Raw genomic sequence first — 21,738 nt, forward strand, 5'->3', positions numbered from 1 at the left:
ATAGTGTGGGATATTTTATACATAGTAAGCATGTAGTGTTCGACACTGAATTGTGTGTCTGTGTGCATGTGTGTGGTGTGTGGTCTGTATGTGCTGTGTGTGGTATACGAGCAGGGCGTACACAGGGCAAAAAAGAACATTGGCTATCGTCCTCTATCTTGAGACAGGGTCTGTCATGGATGGAACCTGAGGTTCACCATTTTGCCTCGGCTGCCTGACACCTGAGCTCTCGGGGCCCGCCTGTCTCTGCCCTGCTGTGCTATTCTGGGGTTGCAGGTATGTACAGCCGCATACCTGTTTTTACTGGGTTGTTAGGATTTCAACTCAGGTCCTCACGTTTGCCAGCGAGCGCTCTGACCCACTGAGCGATCTCCTCCCTCTCCCTTTACATTTTTATGTAGATTTTTAATTAAGATATATTTCATACAAAGTTTAGGAGGCTATACATACATTATTTGTGTTACTGCTACCTCCTTTCTCTTTTTTTGCAGGAACAGAGATGCTTCTCAGGCTTTTTAGCTTTCTTGCTTTGTCTGCGCCCATACATGCAGACAGACTCCCGAGTTTCTACAGACTCTGTAACATATGGAGCAAGGGTTAAGTCAGTCTCAAGCTGACCCTATCATTTATAAAAATCATAATCTACAATGACTCTACATGTAAGCATTATTTCTCAGAATCTCAGGATGTTCCTCTTTCAGATGTTTTAAAATTTCAATTTCTTTCAATAACTTCATTTATTTTCTGTCCTATTTCAAAGGACTTTTAATCCCTGGAGCCCAGACAGAAATGTGTCAAAGTATGTCTTATTCATCATGTGGGTTGGATCCTGCAGCCCCCGGTAGCTATGGATCTAGAGATATTTCTGAATGAATGGCTTCTCAAAATGATAGGCTTTGTGTCTCTAACCAGAACCAGGGCAACATTTTCCTCCTGTCCTCATGAGCAACAAAAATCTGTGACTTTACACATCCACCCTAAAAAACGCTAACCCTTTCCACACAGCAGTAACAGCAACGGCTCTTGCAGTCCCTAGCAGCATGAGTGACGCATACATTGCTTTGAAAATGAAATTCATTCACTCATTCATTCATTTGCTCATTCACTTATTCATCCATTCAGGCAGCACTGGGTACCCGTCATACGGGAGCCACTGTGTTAGCTCTCCTTGCAGAACCTTTGACTGGATGGTAAATGTGACACTGTGTCAACCTCCACAAACCCACTTCCTCTCCAGAAAACAGAAAACATCTGAGAGCACGCACTCACTGCCACTTCTGAACACGGGAGGGGAGGACTGCAGCAGCTCCTGGCAGACATGAAGTCATATTTCTGGTGTGTCTTTGTCTTCTGCTTCCAGACCAGAGTTTTAACAGGTGAGTGGCCTGTCCAAGCTTCTGATTAAGTTATAATTCCAGGGAACATTAAGAAAAATCTAAAGTAAAAAAATTAGGTACAAATGGATTATTTTTATCTTTTTTGAAAGCACAGACAGTTTCAGAAGCACTCCAACTCATGGCTCAGGCCTTCAGCGGGGATGGCATCGAGTTTGCATTGCTTCTTTTGATACCATGTTTTAACATGAAAAAGTATGTTTCAACAGACCATTAAATTTTTAAATTACTTGCTCTGGGTTACCTGTCAGTGTATAAAGTAGGAGAGCAGCTCACTGTTTTCAGAGAAAGATGAAAGGCAAGATGACTTGTGTCAACGGAATGAAAATTAAATAGCCCTGGCATTTGGGCTGGAAATCTTTCCATAGTAGAGAATAAAGTGGATAGACTTCCAAAAGAAGAATTTTGACTTTAATCTTACCTGGATGGTCCTATGTCTTAAATGAACGGACTGCTATAGTTTTTTTTTCTTTTTCTCCTTCTTGATTGCTTTGTTTTTTAAGACAGAGCCAGATCAACCCAGACTGCTCTTATAAGGTTTTTTAAAAGACATGAAATATAAAGGTCATCCTGAAATTTAGAAAAGGGGGAGTGGACGAATCAGAGCTCAGCAGCCCCTCTAGACCTTACATGTTCTGGAGTCTTATTCTTCTTTTGTGGATGGCATTTATCAGACTCTACATGAGCAGTTTAGCTAGGGCCATCTGAGCATAAATTATTACACATACACATGTTTTTTTGCTGATTCTTACTGTATACACTTATGCATTGTTTTTCCCTTCTGTATTTAACTATGGGTCCTGTTCTTGAAATTGGGATGAATGAAGTGAAACATTAAGTGTGTGTTGCCTTTAATAGAAGAAGTAAAAGTAGAATTTTCAGTGTTATAAACCCATCTGGAAATGCATTTTTCAGTGGTACAAAGAACTAGACATTACTTTTCTCTCCAAAGAAAAATTTGTCAAAACCAAAATTGGATTTCTTCACCATTTGATCTTATGCTGTCTTAAAGTTACTCAAAATTCTTAAGAAGAATGAATGAGCAAAAGGGTCATTCCTCATTGGTTTTACCGGGAATAAGTACCAAGAACAGTTCTGGGTCATTTGTTTTGTTCAGATATGCAAAACAAAACAAAACAACACAAAACCCTCCTGAAATGCTCAGCCAGTATATATGACATGAGTCAGGAAATCCATTCATTTACTCTTTTCACTCATCTGTTCATTCATGCAGCACTGGACACTTGCCACACAGGAGATGCTGTGCTGGCAATTGTGTGAACTATGGTGAACAAAACTAGGTATGCCCACTCTGCTGAGAGCAGCTGAATACTAGTGAAAGAGACGTCAGTCAAATAATCCTATGAACCACTGACAAAGTGTAGGCAAAACTCATTTCTGTGAGAGAGTGTACCAAAGATCCAGGTTAGACAGGCAGGGAATAGATGGGTAATACAAAGTGCCTGTAGTTGACAAAGGAAGGTCAGAGGCTGGACCAGGTCAGATGTGGCTGAGTTCAGGACGGGAAGAAGCTGCAGATGACACGAGATGAGGCTGACAAGGAAGTCAGGGCTCAGACAACTTAGAATGCAACGGCCATGCTGACGGTTTGGGGTTTTCTTCCAAGAACATTCGTACAAGGCGGTTTGCTTGTACTGCCCTAAAAGTTTTCTGTATACCAGACCCATTTGTGTAGTTATGGTGATAGTGTTGTACTCAAAAGACTTACATGAACAGCGGTGCCATTTTTGTAGAAGGATGGATCCGGCTGTAGGGTCGTCACAGGTTGCCAAACTAGGCTGATCAATAGAACCAGGAATAGTCACCTGAGATCCCAAATGAATGAAAGCAATGTTAGTTATTCTCATTACATAGAAAACTGTATTATGTAGAATGCCATTTTCCAGCGGCAGGTATCAAAACGGATGCATGAGCAGCTAACCGATGATAATAAATACACTAACAAATCATCATATTCAAAGGATCCCCAGGGTGCATGCACCCAGGAGCTTCTATTTTCACAGCTATAAAGACATAGCCAAAGTCAAAGAAACTAAACACCCGTGTGTATCTGTTATACTTTTAATGCTTCCAACTCTTGGCTTTTCATGCCACAGTGAGACAGGGGTTCTCACCCTCAGGAAGTGCTGATAAAGACCTACAAACCAGGAAAGGCTTAATGGTCTGTCACACAATAAATAGAAGCAGAACCATCATTAGGACCCCAGTACACCCAGCTCTGTAGAAGCAGCGGTGACAGAACACAAATCTCAAGGGGGCAAGGTTCTGACCAACTTTGTTATTTAGTTGGTGAATTAAGAAGGTTGAGCCTTGGATGTTCCCAGTCGTCAATGGATCGCCACGTAAAATTTAACGACATCTTATTGTTTTAATGATTCTTACAGAAGAATCTGCAGGAAGAAATGAAAACGATAAGGGAAGAGCTTCTTCCTGGGCAATGGGGATGGCTGGGTGACCTGCTGTATTCTGGCTTTAGAAAGACTACTTTGAAAGCAGTGTAGAGGGAGAAGGCAGCCAGTGTGGATGATTGATAGTAGGTGATGTCTAATAAATTCGTGTCTCATGAGGGATTCTCTGAGGAAGCCGGGAGGGGAAACCTCAGGCTCACTCTATCTCTGACACATCTAGGGAGAAACAGGCCTTCAGCGTTTTTAGTACCAGATCATCTCCATGGAGCTCAGAGAGGTCTATGTTGAACTGATTTCTGGGTCTGTCCCTTTGAGCAGGGGATTCTAGAATTCATGCTGCACTGAAAAATTCCTCATTGCCAACTTTTTCCCGAGATGGGTGAACTCAAGCTATCCTCAGCATGATAAGCCTGTATTTTATTCCTCTAAGAGTAGGTACACTTACCTCTTACTTTCCTGTGTTATTGCCATCTCCTCAATTTTCTTTGTTTTATTAGAACACTAACATTTCCTTTTAATTTTCTTTGTTGCCTCTGGCGAATTTGGAAGGTCGATGATGCTTTTTGTTTTTATTTTATGTGACTGGACATTTTGTCTACACTTATGTCTGTGCACCACATTCATGCCTGGTGCCCATGGAGGCCAAAGAGAGTGTTGGGCTCCTGGAACTGGAGTTAGAGATGGCTGTGAGCCACTGTGAGGATGCTGAGAATTGAACCCGGACCCTCTTGAAGAACAACATGTACTCTTAGTCACTGAATCATCTCTCGAAGCCGTGGGGTGATACTTCTTAATCTATCAAGTTCTTATGTTCAGAGGATCATAATTGAATCATGAGTTAAATTTATGCAGTGCTGGGCATTGAACCCAGGACCTTAAGCCTGCTAAGCAAGGGTTCTACAACTGACCTGCCCCTCTAGTCTTATTCACTCATTCTTGTATAAGCATGGTTATGATCTCATCTGTAACGCCTAACCCCTACTTGCCACACTGGCATGAGAACCTTGAAGTGTCCTTCTTTCTCCCCTCTCCACTGGCCCCATCACTGGCCTACACATGTGTTTAGTTGAAATAGGGTCAAGTAAAGTCATTGTCGTGGTCCCTACTGAGGACATTGCTTTCCTGTCCCTCTCATCCTTTCTTTACCCTTCTGTCACAGAGCTGGTCTTCAGTGACAGCGTCAGAGTGGATGCTGTTTTCTGTCTGTTCTGACCAGTACTCAGAGGACTTCGCATTAGTGTGAGCACATGGGACCATGACTCTCCTGCTGCGACCCATTAACTTTAGGGAAGAAAAGCTTTAGGACCTAAAGTATGACTGATATCTTTCCCGTGACTGGGAGCTCTGGCCTGCAGTCTGCTCTCCCTGGAGATTTTCCTTCACACTCTGGGGCCTTCTGGACTCCATCACTTCTTGTTAGTCTGAATCCTGTTATTTTTTTAACTTAAAAAAAAAATAAGTCCTTCTAGTATTTAGTGAAAACCAATTTTGAGACAAGGTCTCCCATAGCCTAGACTGGCTTTGCACTTCTGATTCTCCTTCTACCCCTCCCGAGTCCTGAGATCACAGGTTTGTGGCACAGCTGTGTGGCACAGCTGGTTTGTGTGCCTGCAGAATGAACCCAGGGCTTCCCAAATGCCAGACAAACGCTCTGCCAACTGTCAGACTGCCCTGCTGGTAGAACTTGGTGATCTTGAAAGCTGTTCATTTTAATGTTAGAATTCAAGAATTTCCTGTTCATGTGGCCTCCTTCCTCGTGTCTTTTCATGAATTTTGTCTAGGACCAGACACTCCTTTTCAATTTGTGAACCCAAACATGATTCTTCATTTCAGGTATTTGGTTCTAGTGCTTGGTTACAGTTTTCCTCTCTGTCTCTCCCACCCCACCTCTTTCTAGAAATCTCTATTACTCTCATGTAAAGTTTTTCTCACCAAAGTGAACAAGACTGCCTTTGTTTTTATGATCATTAACTGCAGCTTCTTCAGGCCTAAGAGACCAAGTTATTAGCACAGTCCTGGTAGCCCGTAGTCACCCAGGGAAAAAACCCAACTGTCATATTAGCTTTGTTCCCAACGTCATCCATGGCATTCCTTACCTGATGTAAAATGTTCACAACAGCATATGTAGTAAATTGAACAAAAAACTGCCACCTATGCTACCTTCACAGTCTATGATCATTCATTTTGGGATGTAAAGTGCATTGCTGGGTTTTCCAATATTTAAAATCATTGCCATATATATATATATATATATATATATTACGTAAGTAGCAACTCTGTTCTTCTTATTCTTCTAGTAAACGTGCTATTCTAACAAACTATGTCTGTCAAGTGGTAGTCATTCTGAGAAAAAGAAAAAAATTGAAATTTTATAAAAGTTCAAAATTAAGATTTGAAAAGCAGAACATTAAGTATATACAGACTATGAAACAAAACTGGAAACTGTTAATCAAACCATGGTTTGTTTTTACTGGTCTGGTCTCTAAAGTTGTCTGAAACAGACAATGGTGTACAAACTTAAAGACAGAGTCAGAAGTTGGGGCTGCCAGCCTCCAAGGGCCATGTGCGGCACTGTGATGCTCAGGACAGCTCTGCTCAGGGAAAAGTGAAAAAGATGCAGGTTATGACTAAGCAAAGTCATAGACTCATGTTTGTGTGCACTTGACCACTGGTGCTGATGAATCAACTCTTTCGGCACTTAACCACAGCGAGTAAAGATTCTTCATAGGTGACCATCTCTTGCATTTGGGAAAACAAACAAATTGCTGATGTTTTTGTTGTTCTTGGAGAATCCAAGGACACTAGCAACATAATCACGTTACTTCACTCAAAATCATTTTGTGTTGTCTAAGACTAAAGCAAAAATGTCCTGTTTAATTGCACCTGTTTAATTGCAATGGAAGTTTCTTACATATGTATGAATCCTTTTTTTTTTTTTTTCTTTTTGGTTTTTTTGAGATAGGGTTTCTTTATGTAGCCTTGGCTGTCCTGGATTCAGTTTGGAGACCAGGCTGGCCTCAAACTCACAGAGCTCCACCTGCCCCTGCCTCCCTGAGTGCTGGGATTGTAGGTGTGTCCCATTGCACCTGGGTTATATGAATCAGTTTCAACAGGAAGATAAATTACTAGGTAATCATGAGAAATTTAGACCCTGATATCAAGAAACCCAGATTTTTTTTTTCATGTTTAAATACACGGGGTAGCTTAATACACAATAGTTGATAAAGAAATATCTAGATAAATAGGAGTATTAAACTCATGTAATTACACATTTGAGAAAAAAATCTTACTTATTTGGGTGTAATAGTCCTTCAGTCTATTACAGAACACATAAATGGCACCAATGTGAATACTGAATATTAGTATGAAGTTATCATACTAATACATACACCTTAAAGAAAAAAAATGAAAAGAATTTCCACCTCTAACTTAATGTTTCTTTTTCCATAGCAAATCTCTTCATAACCTGTAAAGTGTGTCAGACTGGGAGGTCCATTCAGTAAGCGGACTCTGAAGACACATTGTCTGACTCAGTTTATGAGTCTAATACTTGCTGCTGACTTTATTACCTTGGATAAAGGCTATTAAATATAGCTACTGGAGCCTTAGTTTCCTTAGCTGCAGAACAGAGATTAAGAAATGGAGGTCTGACTTAAAAGCCAGCTTTGAGAAGCAAATGATATGTTTATAATTCATTTAACAACGTACCCTGCACACAGTTAATGCAGGGGATGCTCCTGAAAATTATTGGGGTTCAAAAAATTGGGCGGGCATCAGTCAGTTTGAGTCTTTGCCTCTGCACTGGGATGTAATTTCCCTCGACTTCCAACAAACAGCACCTCCTTCTTCACTTGTCTTATTCCCCTGGGCCCATGCTAAGGACACCTGCCACTATCAGTTGAACCTCCATGGTCTTAATCTTCATTTATTTTAAAAGTGTCATTGTGTTTCTGCTGTGTTCCAAGTCCCAGGAACAATTCAGTTTTGTCCTCAGAGACTTCATGATTAAATGAGAAAGCAAGATAAGAATAATTAGGATCTAATAATATATATTTTTGGCTAACTAAGGTGTTACTGAGAGCATAGAGCTAATTCTACAAGTCTTTGGGCATCGCAGTAGCACCGAAAAAGAGGACTTGCCACATAAAACAGTTCTTAAAGAATGAAGGAGTAGTTCTAGTTGGATAAAGGGCTGATTGAATATTCTGGCTTGTGGAAACAGAAGCAGTGTAAAAGCCACACTTCAGTGTGGATAGAACAGATGGTCTATAAGATCGTGGAAGCTTTTTGCGTCATGCCAAGGAGATAGGGTTTTTACCTGATAAGCAATGGGGGAATAATGAAGACGTTTAAGCTGGAGAATACAAGGTTCCTTGGAAGCACAATTTTAGAGGCAGATGGAGGAAAGATAGGGGGACAGACTGGTGTGTGTGTGTGTGTGTGTGTGTGTGTGTGTGTGTGTATGTGTGTTGGGGGTGGGCAGCCAAGAAGATGCTTCCATAGAAAGAAGATGTGAGTAAGGGCTGGATTGGCATTGGGAATGGAGAAGAAAGACTAACTTCGAGAGCTTCTAAGCTAGAGCCAACTGAACTTGATGACTGATTGGATGCGGAGAGTCAGAGAGAGGAAAAGATGATGAACACCCTGAGTGTCCTGGGCCTGGTCAGTGGTTCTCTGAAGTTTTTAGTGAGGGAGTGGGTTCAGCTTGGACATGCTACACTTGACGTGTTGACTATCCAGAGAGAGATGTTAAAATGGATGGGAAACTGGCTTGGGGGGGGCTGACCTGGAGATAAACATCAATGCAAATGAGTTCACACACACACTGCCCTGTGTGTGAGCCTAAATCACTCTACACAGCAACTGAGAAGTAGGAAGCACGAGACGTATCCATGAATCTCAACAGCACTCTCCCCTCCTCTCTGTGGAATAGAGCTGATTTCATTTAACCTCATGTGATTTCTTTCCGATGATAATTTCAAACCAGTGGCAGTGAAATCACGCACAGAGTGGTTTATTTGCAAATTAATTACGTTGTGAATATTGATTCAAAGTTTGATAGCACCTTTGGGGTTTTTCCGCTTTCACAAAGAAAATAACTTTTAACTAGAAGAAAACAGAATCTTTCATTTTTCTTATTATACGTGCCTAGACATCCAAGGGTTGCTTTTCTTTTTGTTGTTATTGTTGTCCCCTCCCCCTTTCAGAGTTCCTTGGAGAGTAAAAGCGGCTTGCATATTGTATATGAAGGTATGTGTGCGAGAGAGAGAGAGAGAGAGAGAGAGAGAGGGGGAGAGAGAGAGAGAGAGAGAGAGAGAGAGAGAGAGAGAGAGAATGTTTTGGTTTGATGAGGCTGTCTTTTCTTTACATTTTTGGCTTGTTTTTCTCTAAGTGGGAAGGGGTTTATTTTGCCCGCCCATCCTACTGTGGAACCCATTCACTTTCACTCTGTTTTGGGAATGCTTTCGAACTATAGTGTGGCTCTAGGCACGATGCACAGTCAAGAGTCTACCAGCCAGGCTTCTAAAAGTTTTGGCTAGTGGACTCACAAGACATGACACTGTCTTTGTGAAAGGTGAAAGAGTGGTGGAGAGCACATCTTTTAAAACAATGCCAGCATTTATTAGTAAGAGGTCAAATGTAACAAGACTCTAAGACAAGCATTTGAATTTGATAACAGCTGCCCATGGCACCCTCTTGTACTATACTGAGCCCAACTAAATCTTATTATTGTTTGACTGCAGAAAATATGTTTAATAAGCACTGTCAATAATTGCAAGCTCAGGAGATCTTATCTCTCACTCTGAGGTCTTTGTAGAGGTTTGTGGTTGTCAGTCTAAGTTGAAGAGAATACAATCAGATTGCTAGTCTGCTCTACATCCTCTGCACTGGGTGGGGGTCTCTATAAATTTCTTTAAAGCTTTGTTTTTTTTTCAGCCAAAGCTAATACAACTTTTTATAGAGTTCTAAACAGTTGGCTGGGTCCTGATGCTTAGAAACAAAATACTTTGGATATCAAAGAAATCAGTTTGCAAGTAGAGTCTTCCGAATGGTCATGGATTCTTTGGGAAGGGACCTATCTCTAGAGATTTTCTTCTTTTTCCTCCTCTTCCTACTCCTCTGCTCAGCTACTTCTTTTTATTTAGCTAAGGCTGGACCTCACTATGTAGCCCCAGGATGGCCTTGATTTTAAGGCCATCTGCTGTAGCACCTAAGTGCTGGGTTATAGGTATGAGTCAGAATATTGGCTCCAGAGATTTCTAACAGCCCCTAAAATTAGAGACATGAATGTTCTTATCTTTGAAAAAAAAAGAAAAAGAAAAAGAAACAGAAACTCTTAAGAACTCACTTAAAACAAAAACTCTGATTTTACTTTTGAAAACAGTCTATTGGCAGTATTGTATTATAAAATAAATCATATTATATTATAAAAGCTATAATAAAAGTCACACCAGCAGGTGACATGTTTGATCCTGGTGAGAATTTACCCTCTAAGACAGTGCTCTGTGTGATTCAGAAAATGCACTAACCGCCTGTTCTCTAGAGTGAATATAATCTAGATGTGTCAAGAGAAGACCAACAGATAGGGCTTTCAAAGCAAGCGTTATACTTAACAGTCCACTGTTAAGACACCATCAAGATACAAATAAGCATGTTTACATGTTTTTAGCATAAGTGTTGAAATGTGTCTCATTGGTGCTTGTATTAAAAATCACTAATACGTGGTGTTTATTGACATTTGGGTAGATTAGCACAGTCCTTGTTCTGGGGTCCCATGGCTTGTCCACACACTGGACAAATTAAATGATTGCATACTTCAAGGGATTTAAGGAATCAGCAGGATTCCTGTCTGGCTCTTCTTAATTATGAAAGGGTCAAGGAAACCATTGATTAGCTAAGCAAACCTTTTGAACCTGGTAGGTTTACCTACAGACAAATAGCTTTCTTCTTTAGATCATGTTCTAGTTGTGTGACATTAATCTTGGGGAAAACTAGGTTTGATTCCATTTTAACCTGATGTACGGTAAGGTAAAAAATAAATATTAATGCATGCACGCATCCCTATGGGTAGGTTTAACCATAATTTACCCTTTACCAGGTGATGTTGTAGACACTTGGGGAGGGGCATGTGTGGAGAAGGGGGAGGAAGGGAACGGTTGGGAGGGGAGGAGGGAGGGAGCTACAAGGGAGATACAAAGTGAATAAAGTGTAATTGATAAAAAAATTTAAAAATTCATTAAAAATAATTAAAAAAAGAAAAAATTTAGGGACTCTGTGGCAGAGGAATTAATCAAACAGATTTGATAACCCACCAAACAAAACAGATTCTGGATATATACATTCTTGCTATCATGCTAGTAATCCAGGTGGAATATTAGATATGCATATAAGTATATCTGAAGAGAGTAGGGGAAGCATTCTGGCTTTTGCAATCGTAAGATTAACATTGAGTTCACATTTTCCTCAAACTATCTGTTTGTCCATTAAGTGCTTTTCATTCTTATGACAGGTTCTTTTCCCCCGTCTTTCGTTTTTCTCCTTCATTTTGTGTGTGTGTGTGTGTTTGTGTTTGTGTGTGTGTGTGTGTGTGTGTGTGTGTGTGCATGTGTGCATGTTGAGGCTAGACATTAATGACAGGTGCCTTTCTTTGGTGCTTTTCGCCTTAGCTTTTGAGGCTCTCACTGACCCTGAAGCTCACTGATTTGGCTAGATTAGCTGTGTTTGACTGTATCAATTGCTCAGTGAGTTCCAAGACTTTCTCTGTGCCCACTTGCAGTGCTGGGGTTATACATGCAGGCTGGTATGTTCACCTTTGTCTAGGAATGCTGGGGATATGAACTCATGTCCTCATACTTACATGCCATGGCTAACGGCCAAGAAGAATTTGCGATTCAGCACATCTGTTCTATTGGTACAAAATAATTTTGAGGTAAATGTTTAACCACCGTAGTTACAAACATTCAAATTGCAGGTTTACAGTTGCCAAATGTTTTTTTTTTTTTTTAGACTGAAATCTTAAAACTTAAACATAGAAAATGAAATGTTTAAGGAGACATGAGTCAGCCTTCTTATTGCCACATTCAATAATGAAAAGGTGAGCCAGGACCTTTTTAGGCTAAGGATGATCAGTGAAATGAATATTTATATGAGCGCCTGATAGGTGACACCCTGGTGGCCCCAACTGATTTTAATGACACCCATCTTGGTTCTGCATGAAAGTAAAATGGAACCCTCCCTAGACATCCCACAAACCTCTGCAGACGAGATAGTTTCACTCACTTTAACATGTCCCTGAATTCTTGAAATGTTCTTATTTAAGAGAAGATTGTGGTGTTACACCCATCCAAATGTTACACCCAGTTCGAGAGCCCCCAAAAGATCTACAGGAATCGACTCCGTTGCAAAACACATGAGGGTCTTTTTATTGTAAATTACAAGCTGCAGCTTGGGCCCACACACCCCCACTGCCGAAGCGGTGGGAGCCGAGCGCGCTGTGCCCAGGTTAGTTGGGTGATTTAAAGATTCTGGTCCATCCCAGCATGCCCAAGGCAGGGGCAATTCCTGCCTGGCAAGCATCTATTGGTCAAGATGCTACATTTTGAATCGATTGGCTATAGGAAGGTCCCCAGACCATAATGACCTGGTGTGCCTCCCTAGGGGGAATAGGCCAGTTTCCTAGCAACTGTTATCTCTAGTGGGTGGGGAAAGAATGCAGTAAGGCGGTCCTTCCCCTCAGGGTATTACTGGACTTCTCCACCCACCTACTTCAGGTCTTAATAATAGCTGCTAATTTATCTTTTGGTCTCTCAGTGGGAAGCATGGGGGCATTGATGGGAATTCACCTGCAGGGAAGTTGTGTCTGTTTCGGTTGTCTGTGGTCTCTAGATGTGTTTTGACCCTTAACTTACAGAAAGCAAGTGTCGGAAAGACCCTCTCTGTCTGTCTCTCTCTGTGTGTATGTGTGTGCTTGTGCACATGAGTACATGAACACACACGTGTGTATGCATATGTAGAGGTCAGAAGTCAACATGAGGCAACTTCCTCAATCACTTTTGATCTTGGTTTTGAGACAGGGTCTCTCTCTGAAGCCAGGCTCAACTTTTTGGCCCGCGTTTGCAAGTCCCTGGGCTCTGCCTGTTTGCACCCTGCAGAACCGATGTCACCAAGGCACACTGCCACGCCAGCCTTTCGGTGTTAACTCGGGGGTGTGGTCCAAACCCGAGTCTTCACTTGTCAATACGCACTGTACCCACTGAGCCGTCTCCGGAGAAGGAACCCTTCCTTTAGGACATCATTTTCACTTCTTATTTCACAGATGGAAAGAGAGAAGTCCTCAGGGAGTACTCTAGGCGCAGACCCATATGCCAGTCATGAGACAGAGGCAGAATTTGCTCTTCAGTTTCTTGAGCAAGACTGCTTAGCGCTTCACAGTTACTTTTAACCTCGTGCTGTGTTCTGGGTGGGTCGCGGAGTGGGCAAAGAAGGGGAAACCGCTGACAAGCTGCCGTAGACCCTGGCTGTACGCAGCTCCGCCCCAGGACCTCTCTGGAGTTTGCTTGCTGCCGTTCTGAAGTCTCTGGGAAATTTTCTCTGCACGGTGCTGAAGGAACTGAGAGGCAGTCTGCTGATCTTATCTTCTGCAGCAGACAGCAGAGACACGAGCATCGATTCGGCAGGAGGGCAACATGCACGCACAGGCAAAAGTCCCCAAGCAGAGCGCCCTTGGCTGGAAGGCCATGCAGCCGCACCCTTTTGCCTGGAACTCACACTTTCCCCTCCATCATAACAAGTGAAAGCAGCATCACTTTCCTTCTACATACTCTTAGACGTCTATATTGTAAGACAAAACACCCACGAGAGGCCTGAAGAAATAATAAACAAACGCTTCGAACGAATGGAGATCACATAGGCTCCCTCACCCCTGCACTTAGCATAAGCCAGGAATAAAACATCGCTAGCGCTCAGACACCTGACTGCTTTCCAGATTCAAACTCTTCAAGGCCACCCCTAACGCTTTGCGGCATCCGTTCGTTAGGGTTATTTTTTAGCATCTCTGCTGTCTTAGTGATTACGTGAGAAGTCACGATTTGTGGACATTCACTTATCAAAAACTGCACAAAGCTCCCCTATCTTCCTAATGGGTTCGGGGCACACAGGTGCCTTCTTTCCGCACACTGATGATGCGATTTCTAGTTCTGCCGCCTCACGTACAGCCTGCAAAACTAATGCTGGGACATCCTTGCTCAGTCTTAATACTTGCTTCATTTTGAAGGCAGTCAGCGCCGCTGTTTTGGATGCTCTTCCTAGATGGTTCTAAGTCCAGCTGTATATATTTTAAAAATATTTATGATTGGCCGAGGTTGTTGAATCTTTTGCCCTATGTCTGAATTCTGGTTATTTTATTTTATTTTTTTAACCTGTTTTTAAGTTAACCTATTCTCTATACAGCCTAATACAGCCTAATACACTTTTTAAACCTACTCACTGGATTTTTAATCTTTTAGTTCATTTTTTTGGGCCAGTTGTAATGATTTCTTTTTCAAGTTAGCTGACCTAAAACTTTTCCTTTTCCTTGAAGATATTATTACAAGTTTGTCTTTCATTTCTCTAAACACAATGAACACAAACTGTTCCATTTGGGGGCACCTGACAATTCAAAGGCGTGTGTCACAAGACGCTTGTGTCTGCTTGTATGATCTGACGATTCTGCTGTTGCTTTTTGCTTTGTGTTTCATTTCTTTTCTTCTTACCGCACTTGTCATTATATTTTCAAACGCTATTTGTAATGGTGAGTCTATGCAAAGATATGCATCTTTTTTTACCTGGTTTGCATTTTTACTTTTAAAGTCTAGGGTAATGGCAGTCCGAGATTACTTTAGTTAAAAATCCCAGGACTGAGATTTCTTTTTTCTGAGCTACACTCAACATGAGGGCCAGTTTACTCGGGTTCCTTTTTACTCCAAGGATCCTTCCAGCATTCTTGGGAAAATATTTATCCAAGAAAAGGTCTCCTAGCATCCTCGCTTTGCCAACTGTGGGGAGATAAAGCATGAAACAGAAGTTTGAACCTGGGAGAAAAGGAAAAGCAAGATCTCCTCTGAATTTCACCTCGTAGCCTTTCGCCTCTGGGCCTTGTTTCTATTTAACCTGCATTTTCTTCTGTTCAGGTCAATGACTTAATCCAGGAAATACTGCCTCCAGGTGTTTTGTTTACTATTTACTGTTGTTTTGTTGTTGAATAAGGTGTATTGACATAACTAGAAGCTGGAACACTTGTGTTTATTTTTTTACAGCCAAACCTCTAATTTGACAGTGTTTCCTAGAAATATGAGAGGAATATGCTAAGGGTTAGAGATACTGAAATAAATAAGTAGGTAAATAAATAAGTAAACAAACAAATAAGTGATTGTGATGAAACTTGAAAGAAGTCAAGGCACCAGGCACAAGCCAATGGTTTATCTTGCATGATGCCAATCTTTTTTTTATTATTATTACTTGTTTTATTTTTGAGATTATGATATAAAGTTACATCATGTCTCCACTCTCTTTCCTTCCTCAAAACCCTCCCGTACACCTTGCCAGCTGTTTAGCCAAGAGTTCATTCTTTCCGTAAAACAAGCATACAGATCTTGTGCAAAATTCCTTCCAACTTTAAAAATAGTAACATTAAATGTCTACCAAAGAATTGTTTCTTTTTTTTTTTTTCAATGCAGTTTATTCAGGAACCTTGAACAATCCTCCGACCCTGGGGAAAGCCATCCCACAGCTTAAATAGCCTCTGGGTAGCCAACCCAGGCGTGCCACGTGGGCAATGCAGATAGGTCCACATACATGGAAGCAAGCCAGATCCTCAGCCAAATGGGAATTGTTCGTGACAGAGAGCACTCACCATCAGGAAGGTGGAAGGCGGAAACCAGCTCCATCTTTAAGGCATAGCATTCCGCAGCTCTCTACAGTTCCCCCTTTTTGTTTTAGACGCATCAGGCAAGATTAGAGGTTTGATCTCTGATATTAGAAATAAATTGGGACTTTGTACCGATGTTCGTTTAGGTGTCATCCACCCAAAGAGCATCAGACCTGTCCGATACCTTTTTCTCAGAGGCGGGACCTGGGGCAGCATGATGCCAATCTTAATGGAAGTTATTTCTTTAAGGAAGTAATATGGTAAGATGTATTGGTCAAATACTGTAGTGTTTATAAAATAGTCTGAAAACAGTCCTGTTATCACTTTAGTGCTTAATTTTAATAAGTCATGAAAGATCAGCACAAATGGCTCATTATATAGTCATCAAAAATGAGCATGGTGATGTTTTCTATAATAATACCACTAAAAGTCAAAATAAAAAATATAGAAATATTTTCTGTTTTACTAAGGATGACTTTTTTCTTTAAATTATTTTATATTGTTTGATGTTCTTAAAGGGAAAAAGATGTTTCACAAGTTAAGTAAAAGCTACCTTTCTATATGAGTGAGTATATACCGTGTGTGTCTTTCTGCTTCTGGGACAGCTCACTCAGGATGATCCTTTCCAGGTCCCACCATTTACCTACAAATTACATGATTTCCTTATTTTTCATTGCTGAGTAATACATTGTGTAAATGTACCACAATTTCTGCATCCATTCTTCAGTTGAGGGGCATCTTGGTTGTTTCCAGCTTCTGGCTATTACAAATAAAGCTGCTACAAACATGGTTGAGCAAATGTCCTGATTGTGTACTTGAGCCTCTTTTGGATATATGCCTAGGAGACATAACATAGTATACACCTACTAAAATCTGTACATCTAAAGAAACTAAGCAAGAGAGAGGACCCTGACTAAAATGCTCAATTCCCATCCTGAAAGGCAAAGAGGCTGGACATAAGAAGAAGAAGAAAACAGGAAACAACCTAGGAACCTGCCACAGAGGGCCTCTGAAAGCCTCTGCCCTGCAGACAATCAAAGCAGACGCTGAGACTTAATGCCAACTGTTGGGCAGAGTGCATGGAATCTTATATAAGAAGTGGGAAATAGTAAGAGCTGGAGAGGACGGGAACCACACAAGGAGAGCAACAGAACCAGAAAACTTGAACACAGGGAACTTCCCAGAGACTCATACTCCAACCAAGGACTATTCATGGAGATAACATAGAACCCCTGCACAGATGTAGCACATGATAGTCTAGTGTCCAAGTGGGTTACATAGTAATGGGAAGAGGGACCGCCTCTAACATAATCTGATTGGCCTGCTCTTTGATCACCTCTCCCTGAGGGGAGAGCAGCCTTACCAGACCACAGAAAATGATAATGCAGCCACTCCTGAGGTGATCTGATAGACTAAGATCAGAAGGAAGGAGAAGAGGACTTCCCCTATCAGTGGACTTGGGGAGGGCCGTGCATCAGGAAGGGGGAGGGAGGGTGGGATCAGGAGGGGAGGAGGGAGGAGCTTATGGGGGAATGCAAAATGAATAAAGTGTAATTAATAGTGAAAAAATAAAACAAATTAAAAAAAAAGATAAAAAGAAAAAAAGCTACCCTTCTGATAAATTTTCCACACATATTTAGGGTAAGACTCTCATTAAAAAACAGCAACAACAATGTATCATTTAAAATAAATGAAGTAATCAGAACAGTTTGAACCTATAAGACAGTAGTTCACAATCTGCAACCATGCTAAAACCATTTCAGTGTGTTCCTTGTGTGGTCTCCGTGTAACTCACAAAACCAACCTCAGTTCCCGTGATCTTAACAAGTGGAAAAGTGAGCAGAAACCCGGGGCCTCCCCTTGATCGTCGGGCTGATTTGGTTCTTAGTGAATGGAATTCATAGCAGACACATTACTGTGTGAAAATAATTGATCTCTTTCTTAACCTTTCAGTTGGAAGATATAATGTTATTTATATATTATCATTTAATTTTAGCTCCAGTAAATTTTATATACTTTCAAAGGTTTTCTTCTCTCCATAACATCATTCTGCAAGCCTTTCCTTGTTCAGCTAAAGGAATAATTATGTTTTATTTTCAGTTTTAAAACTCACTTCTTCAAGGGGGCATTTTCTGACCCTCTGGTGAATATTAGAATATATCATCCAACCCTATCGCACTTTCCCTGACCGTACTTTGTCCCTAGCACAAATTATAGCTCATCACCACTCACTTATCTGTTTACTGTCTGGCCTCCAGTGTGGAACCTATGAAAGGGTGGAGACTCTCTGTGTTCGAGTCATGCTATCTAATCATGTCACTTGACACGTAACATTTTATATGCTATCTGTCAGATGAAAAGCCTGGTTCTTCTGGCTAGGTGTTTTCTAATGCATAGTTTTGTCTTGTTGTGCCTTGGATTCATGTGCTTGGCTATGAAATCCTTCCTTTTGGTTTAAACAGGGCTGACTTTATAAAAAGAAAGTTGCTTTCCCACTTAAATACAATTATTAAGGCAACGTGTTCACAGCACACCACTCTTGCTTTGCTCTCTCTTTTGATCCAGGAGAAATCAACGATTTGGCCAATCACAGGATGTTTTCATTTCACAAGGGAGGTGTATGGATTTCTTGCAAATATCCAGAGACTGTGCAGCAATTAAAAATGCAGTTGCTGAAAGACAGAGATGTCCTCTGTGACCTCACCAAGACCAAGGGAAGCGGAAATGTGGTGTCCATCAAGAACCCGAAGTTCTGTCCATACCAGCTGTCCAACCACAGTGTCTCTTTCTTCCTTAACAACCTGGACGGTTCTCAGGGCGGCTATTACTCATGCAACCTATCCATTTTTGACCCACCTCCTTTTCAAAACAAGATCCTGAGTAGAGAGTACTTGCATATTTATGGTAAGACATTGGCTGCTTTTATTCTTGGTGCTTGAAAGTATGTACGCTCATTCCGAGACTTTTCTCACTAATGGAAGTGATTAAAAAATAAGTATCTTTTGTGTTACAATCCCTTTAGTTGTAGTTGACATCAAATCATCTTGGATGAAATATGCAAGGAATGACATGATGTTAATATTAGTTGATATTTATTGGGAATAAGTGATTTTGTCACATATATACTGTTGAATTAGAATTGGGGCGCATTCCTTCAAATATTTTCATGGCTCAGTGGCTATTGCCTCTACTCCCCTAAGGTAGGAAGTGGTCTGGAGAATGAGGTGAGACGGCTGAGAATCAGTTTTAGACCATGCATTTTCTCCTCGCTCTTGTGAAAGATGCAGATGAAAAGGCGCTGTCTATTAGTCACATTTGTAAACACACTAGCATCGTCTTTCCAGTTTGAATTTCGGGATCCTTGCTTTAATGTGGAGGTGCTGTAGGTTGCCATCTACTGGATTTCATCATTGTATGGAAGAAAAGCCTTCTTTGATTTAAAAAAAAAAAAAGCTTCTTTACGTTTTATAGAAGCATTCTCTCTTCAGCACTGAACGAAGACAGGCGTTTCCGGGTCTTTCACCAACGTATTTTTCTCCTCTCCAACCTAGATTCACAGCTTTGCTGCCAGCTGAAGCTCTGGCTGCCCATAGGCTGTGCAGCTTTTGTAGTGTTATACGTATTTGGATGCATATTTATCTTCTGGTTTGCAAAAAGGGTAAGTGGGTTATATCTACTTTTCCTTATACTCTTCCCTGGGTGGTTATTTACCCATCAAAGACTGTCTGCTGCTATTCTCAGAGTAACCTGGGCAAAGGTAGACAATTTCATTTCCTTAAGATATACACGCTAATTAAATGAATAACCTGGAACACAGATGATTTGTTTGTTTTTCAATAGCTCATTCCGTTCCCAAAAGTACTCAGAGGGTCACAGAGACATGTTCTTATAACTATATATTTTTTTTTCATAAAAAGATAGAAAATTGAGGCCAGGCAAAGATAAAGGTTAGTAAGGAAAGTTAAACATAAAAAAAATAGGTGTCTTTGATTTTTAAAAATTGTTAAATGTTGGATTAAGATTTGAATCTAAGCTTACTAAGATTCAGTACAAAGCTGAAACAATTAGTTGTAAATTTCTCTTACTTGGAAAGTTGAAACAGCGAGATTATCTTACAAGGAGCCAATAGGAGCTAAGAAGGAAACTGCCTTTTTACACGCTGCCTCCTCAAACTCCTTGCTTTTGGAGAAAATGTCTGAAAAGCTGTTCAGGGCAGTATAGTAGGCACAAGAAACTGTCTCTTGGAACATACTTTTTAGCTGTTCACACAGCAGCTTCTCAAAGAACTTACTCCATTTTTTACATCACATATATATGACAGTATATAAGTTGACCAGACTCTGTCTATGTGTGTGAGTGTGCACGCATGCACACATATAGGGGCACATGGGTCTATTCTCTCCTACCATTTTAGATCCTAGGGATTGAACTTAGGTCATGAGGCTCGGCAGCAGGTGCTTTTTATCCGCTGAGCCATCTCAGCAGTTCAGAAAGAACTTTTTATTGACAGCTTTTTGTGTATTGTTCGAGTGAGGTTGAGTCCATAATTATACAAGCCACTTTGACAAAAACAGAAAACTCTTGGAAAACAAGCATGAGGTTGGGGAAAAAGCAGACAACAAACGATATTTCTGACTATCTCTTTCAGAAATATGGATCCAGTGTGCATGACCCTAACAGTGAATACATGTTCATGGCAGCAGTCAACACGGCCAAGAAGTCTAGACTTGCAGGTACATTAGGGGTCTGGGGAGGGAGGAGTGCTCTTCATGTTAAGACTGGAATTAATTTGTTTAATTTTATTTTAAAAGAAAAAAGTTCCTTAAAGATAATTTTAGTATTTTATGTAAAAATCTGGATTTTTCACTTTAACTGGGCTTATGAACTCTGTGATATATATATAATTTTTTTTTAAAGTAATGTTTGTAAATTGCTACTGAAAATAAATTGTCAGGGTCAAGGTAATAGTTCAGTTGGCCTGTCTAACATATATGAAGCCCTGAATTCAATTCCAGCACCATACAATTGGGTAGGGAGTCATACACCTGAAATCCTGGTACTCAGGAGTTAGAAGAAAGAGGGTCAGAAGGGCAAAGTCATTTTCAGCTACATGGGGAGGTGGAGGCTAGTCTGTAATATATGAGATCCTGTCTCAAAATTAACAGAGTGAGAAAAAGAGAAAAGAGGGCGTGGGGGGAAAAAACAGGTTGTAGTAAAAGGATAGTAGTTCAAGCCTAGTCTGGGCTACAGAATGAGTTGGTCCAGGCCACGGTAAGTCACTCGATGAGTCCTTGTCTCCAAATAAAAAAAAGTCACAAAGAAGGCCTGGTGATGTGCACAGCTCACTGGTAGAGCACTTGCCTTCCATGCGTGAGGTCTTAGGTCCAGCAAGAGAAGAAGGTCCACAGGGCCACGGTTGTTTCAAGGCAATTTTTGACTAATATTAAAAAAATGTGGGCTGTATCTGGATCTTCCATGTTGTAGAGCTCGTGAAATCAGATAGTCGTCATTTATGGAATATCCCTTAAGTGCAAGCTTCTGAGTGAGGGACTGTGAGGGTGACGGAAATTTTAGATGAGGCTGGCAGGAGAGATTTAGGTTGAGGCTGTGTGGCGGTGGGCATTCATGAAGATACCTAGTTGTTTGGAAGAATGTATAAGTTTGGGACACCTGGGTGGCTTTGGAAATCTGGGTGGAGCTTTTGCCTAGTCCGTTGGGAGTTAGAGGGATGATATCTGATAATCTGATAATATCCAGAGAGCTAGAAACATCCATGGTATAAGTCTTACACATCTGGTGCCCATGGGTTAAATGATGTGGTTTGGGGAAAGAAGCCACCACTTTTTTGCTGCCTCTCAGTGGCAGACATAGATTGTCATGGAATCACTGCATGGGAGAGGGTCTAGCCCTGAACTGTTAGTCTTTGTTCTCTTTTTAGATAGCAGTGGCTCCTTTCCAGACCGTTACCACCATAGCTTTGGCACATGCAATCACCTTTGTTTGATAACTT

The 21,738-nt window shown here is 41.0% G+C and overlaps 1 protein-coding gene across 1 annotated transcript; it reads left to right on the top strand.

The window, feature by feature from the left end:
• The first annotated feature begins 1,289 nt into the window (after positions 1-1,289).
• On the top strand, positions 1,290-20,504 carry Icos (inducible T cell costimulator). Its single transcript, XM_060368466.1, is given in 5 exon segments — positions 1,290-1,376; positions 18,294-18,632; positions 19,280-19,386; positions 20,377-20,464; positions 20,467-20,504. Coding segments are annotated over 5 exon segments (630 nt in total). The 5' UTR covers positions 1,290-1,318.
• The last annotated feature ends 1,234 nt before the right edge of the window (positions 20,505-21,738 follow it).

The sequence above is a fragment of the Meriones unguiculatus genome, chromosome 15 (genome assembly GCF_030254825.1).
Source record: "Meriones unguiculatus strain TT.TT164.6M chromosome 15, Bangor_MerUng_6.1, whole genome shotgun sequence".
NCBI lineage: Eukaryota > Metazoa > Chordata > Mammalia > Rodentia > Muridae > Meriones > Meriones unguiculatus.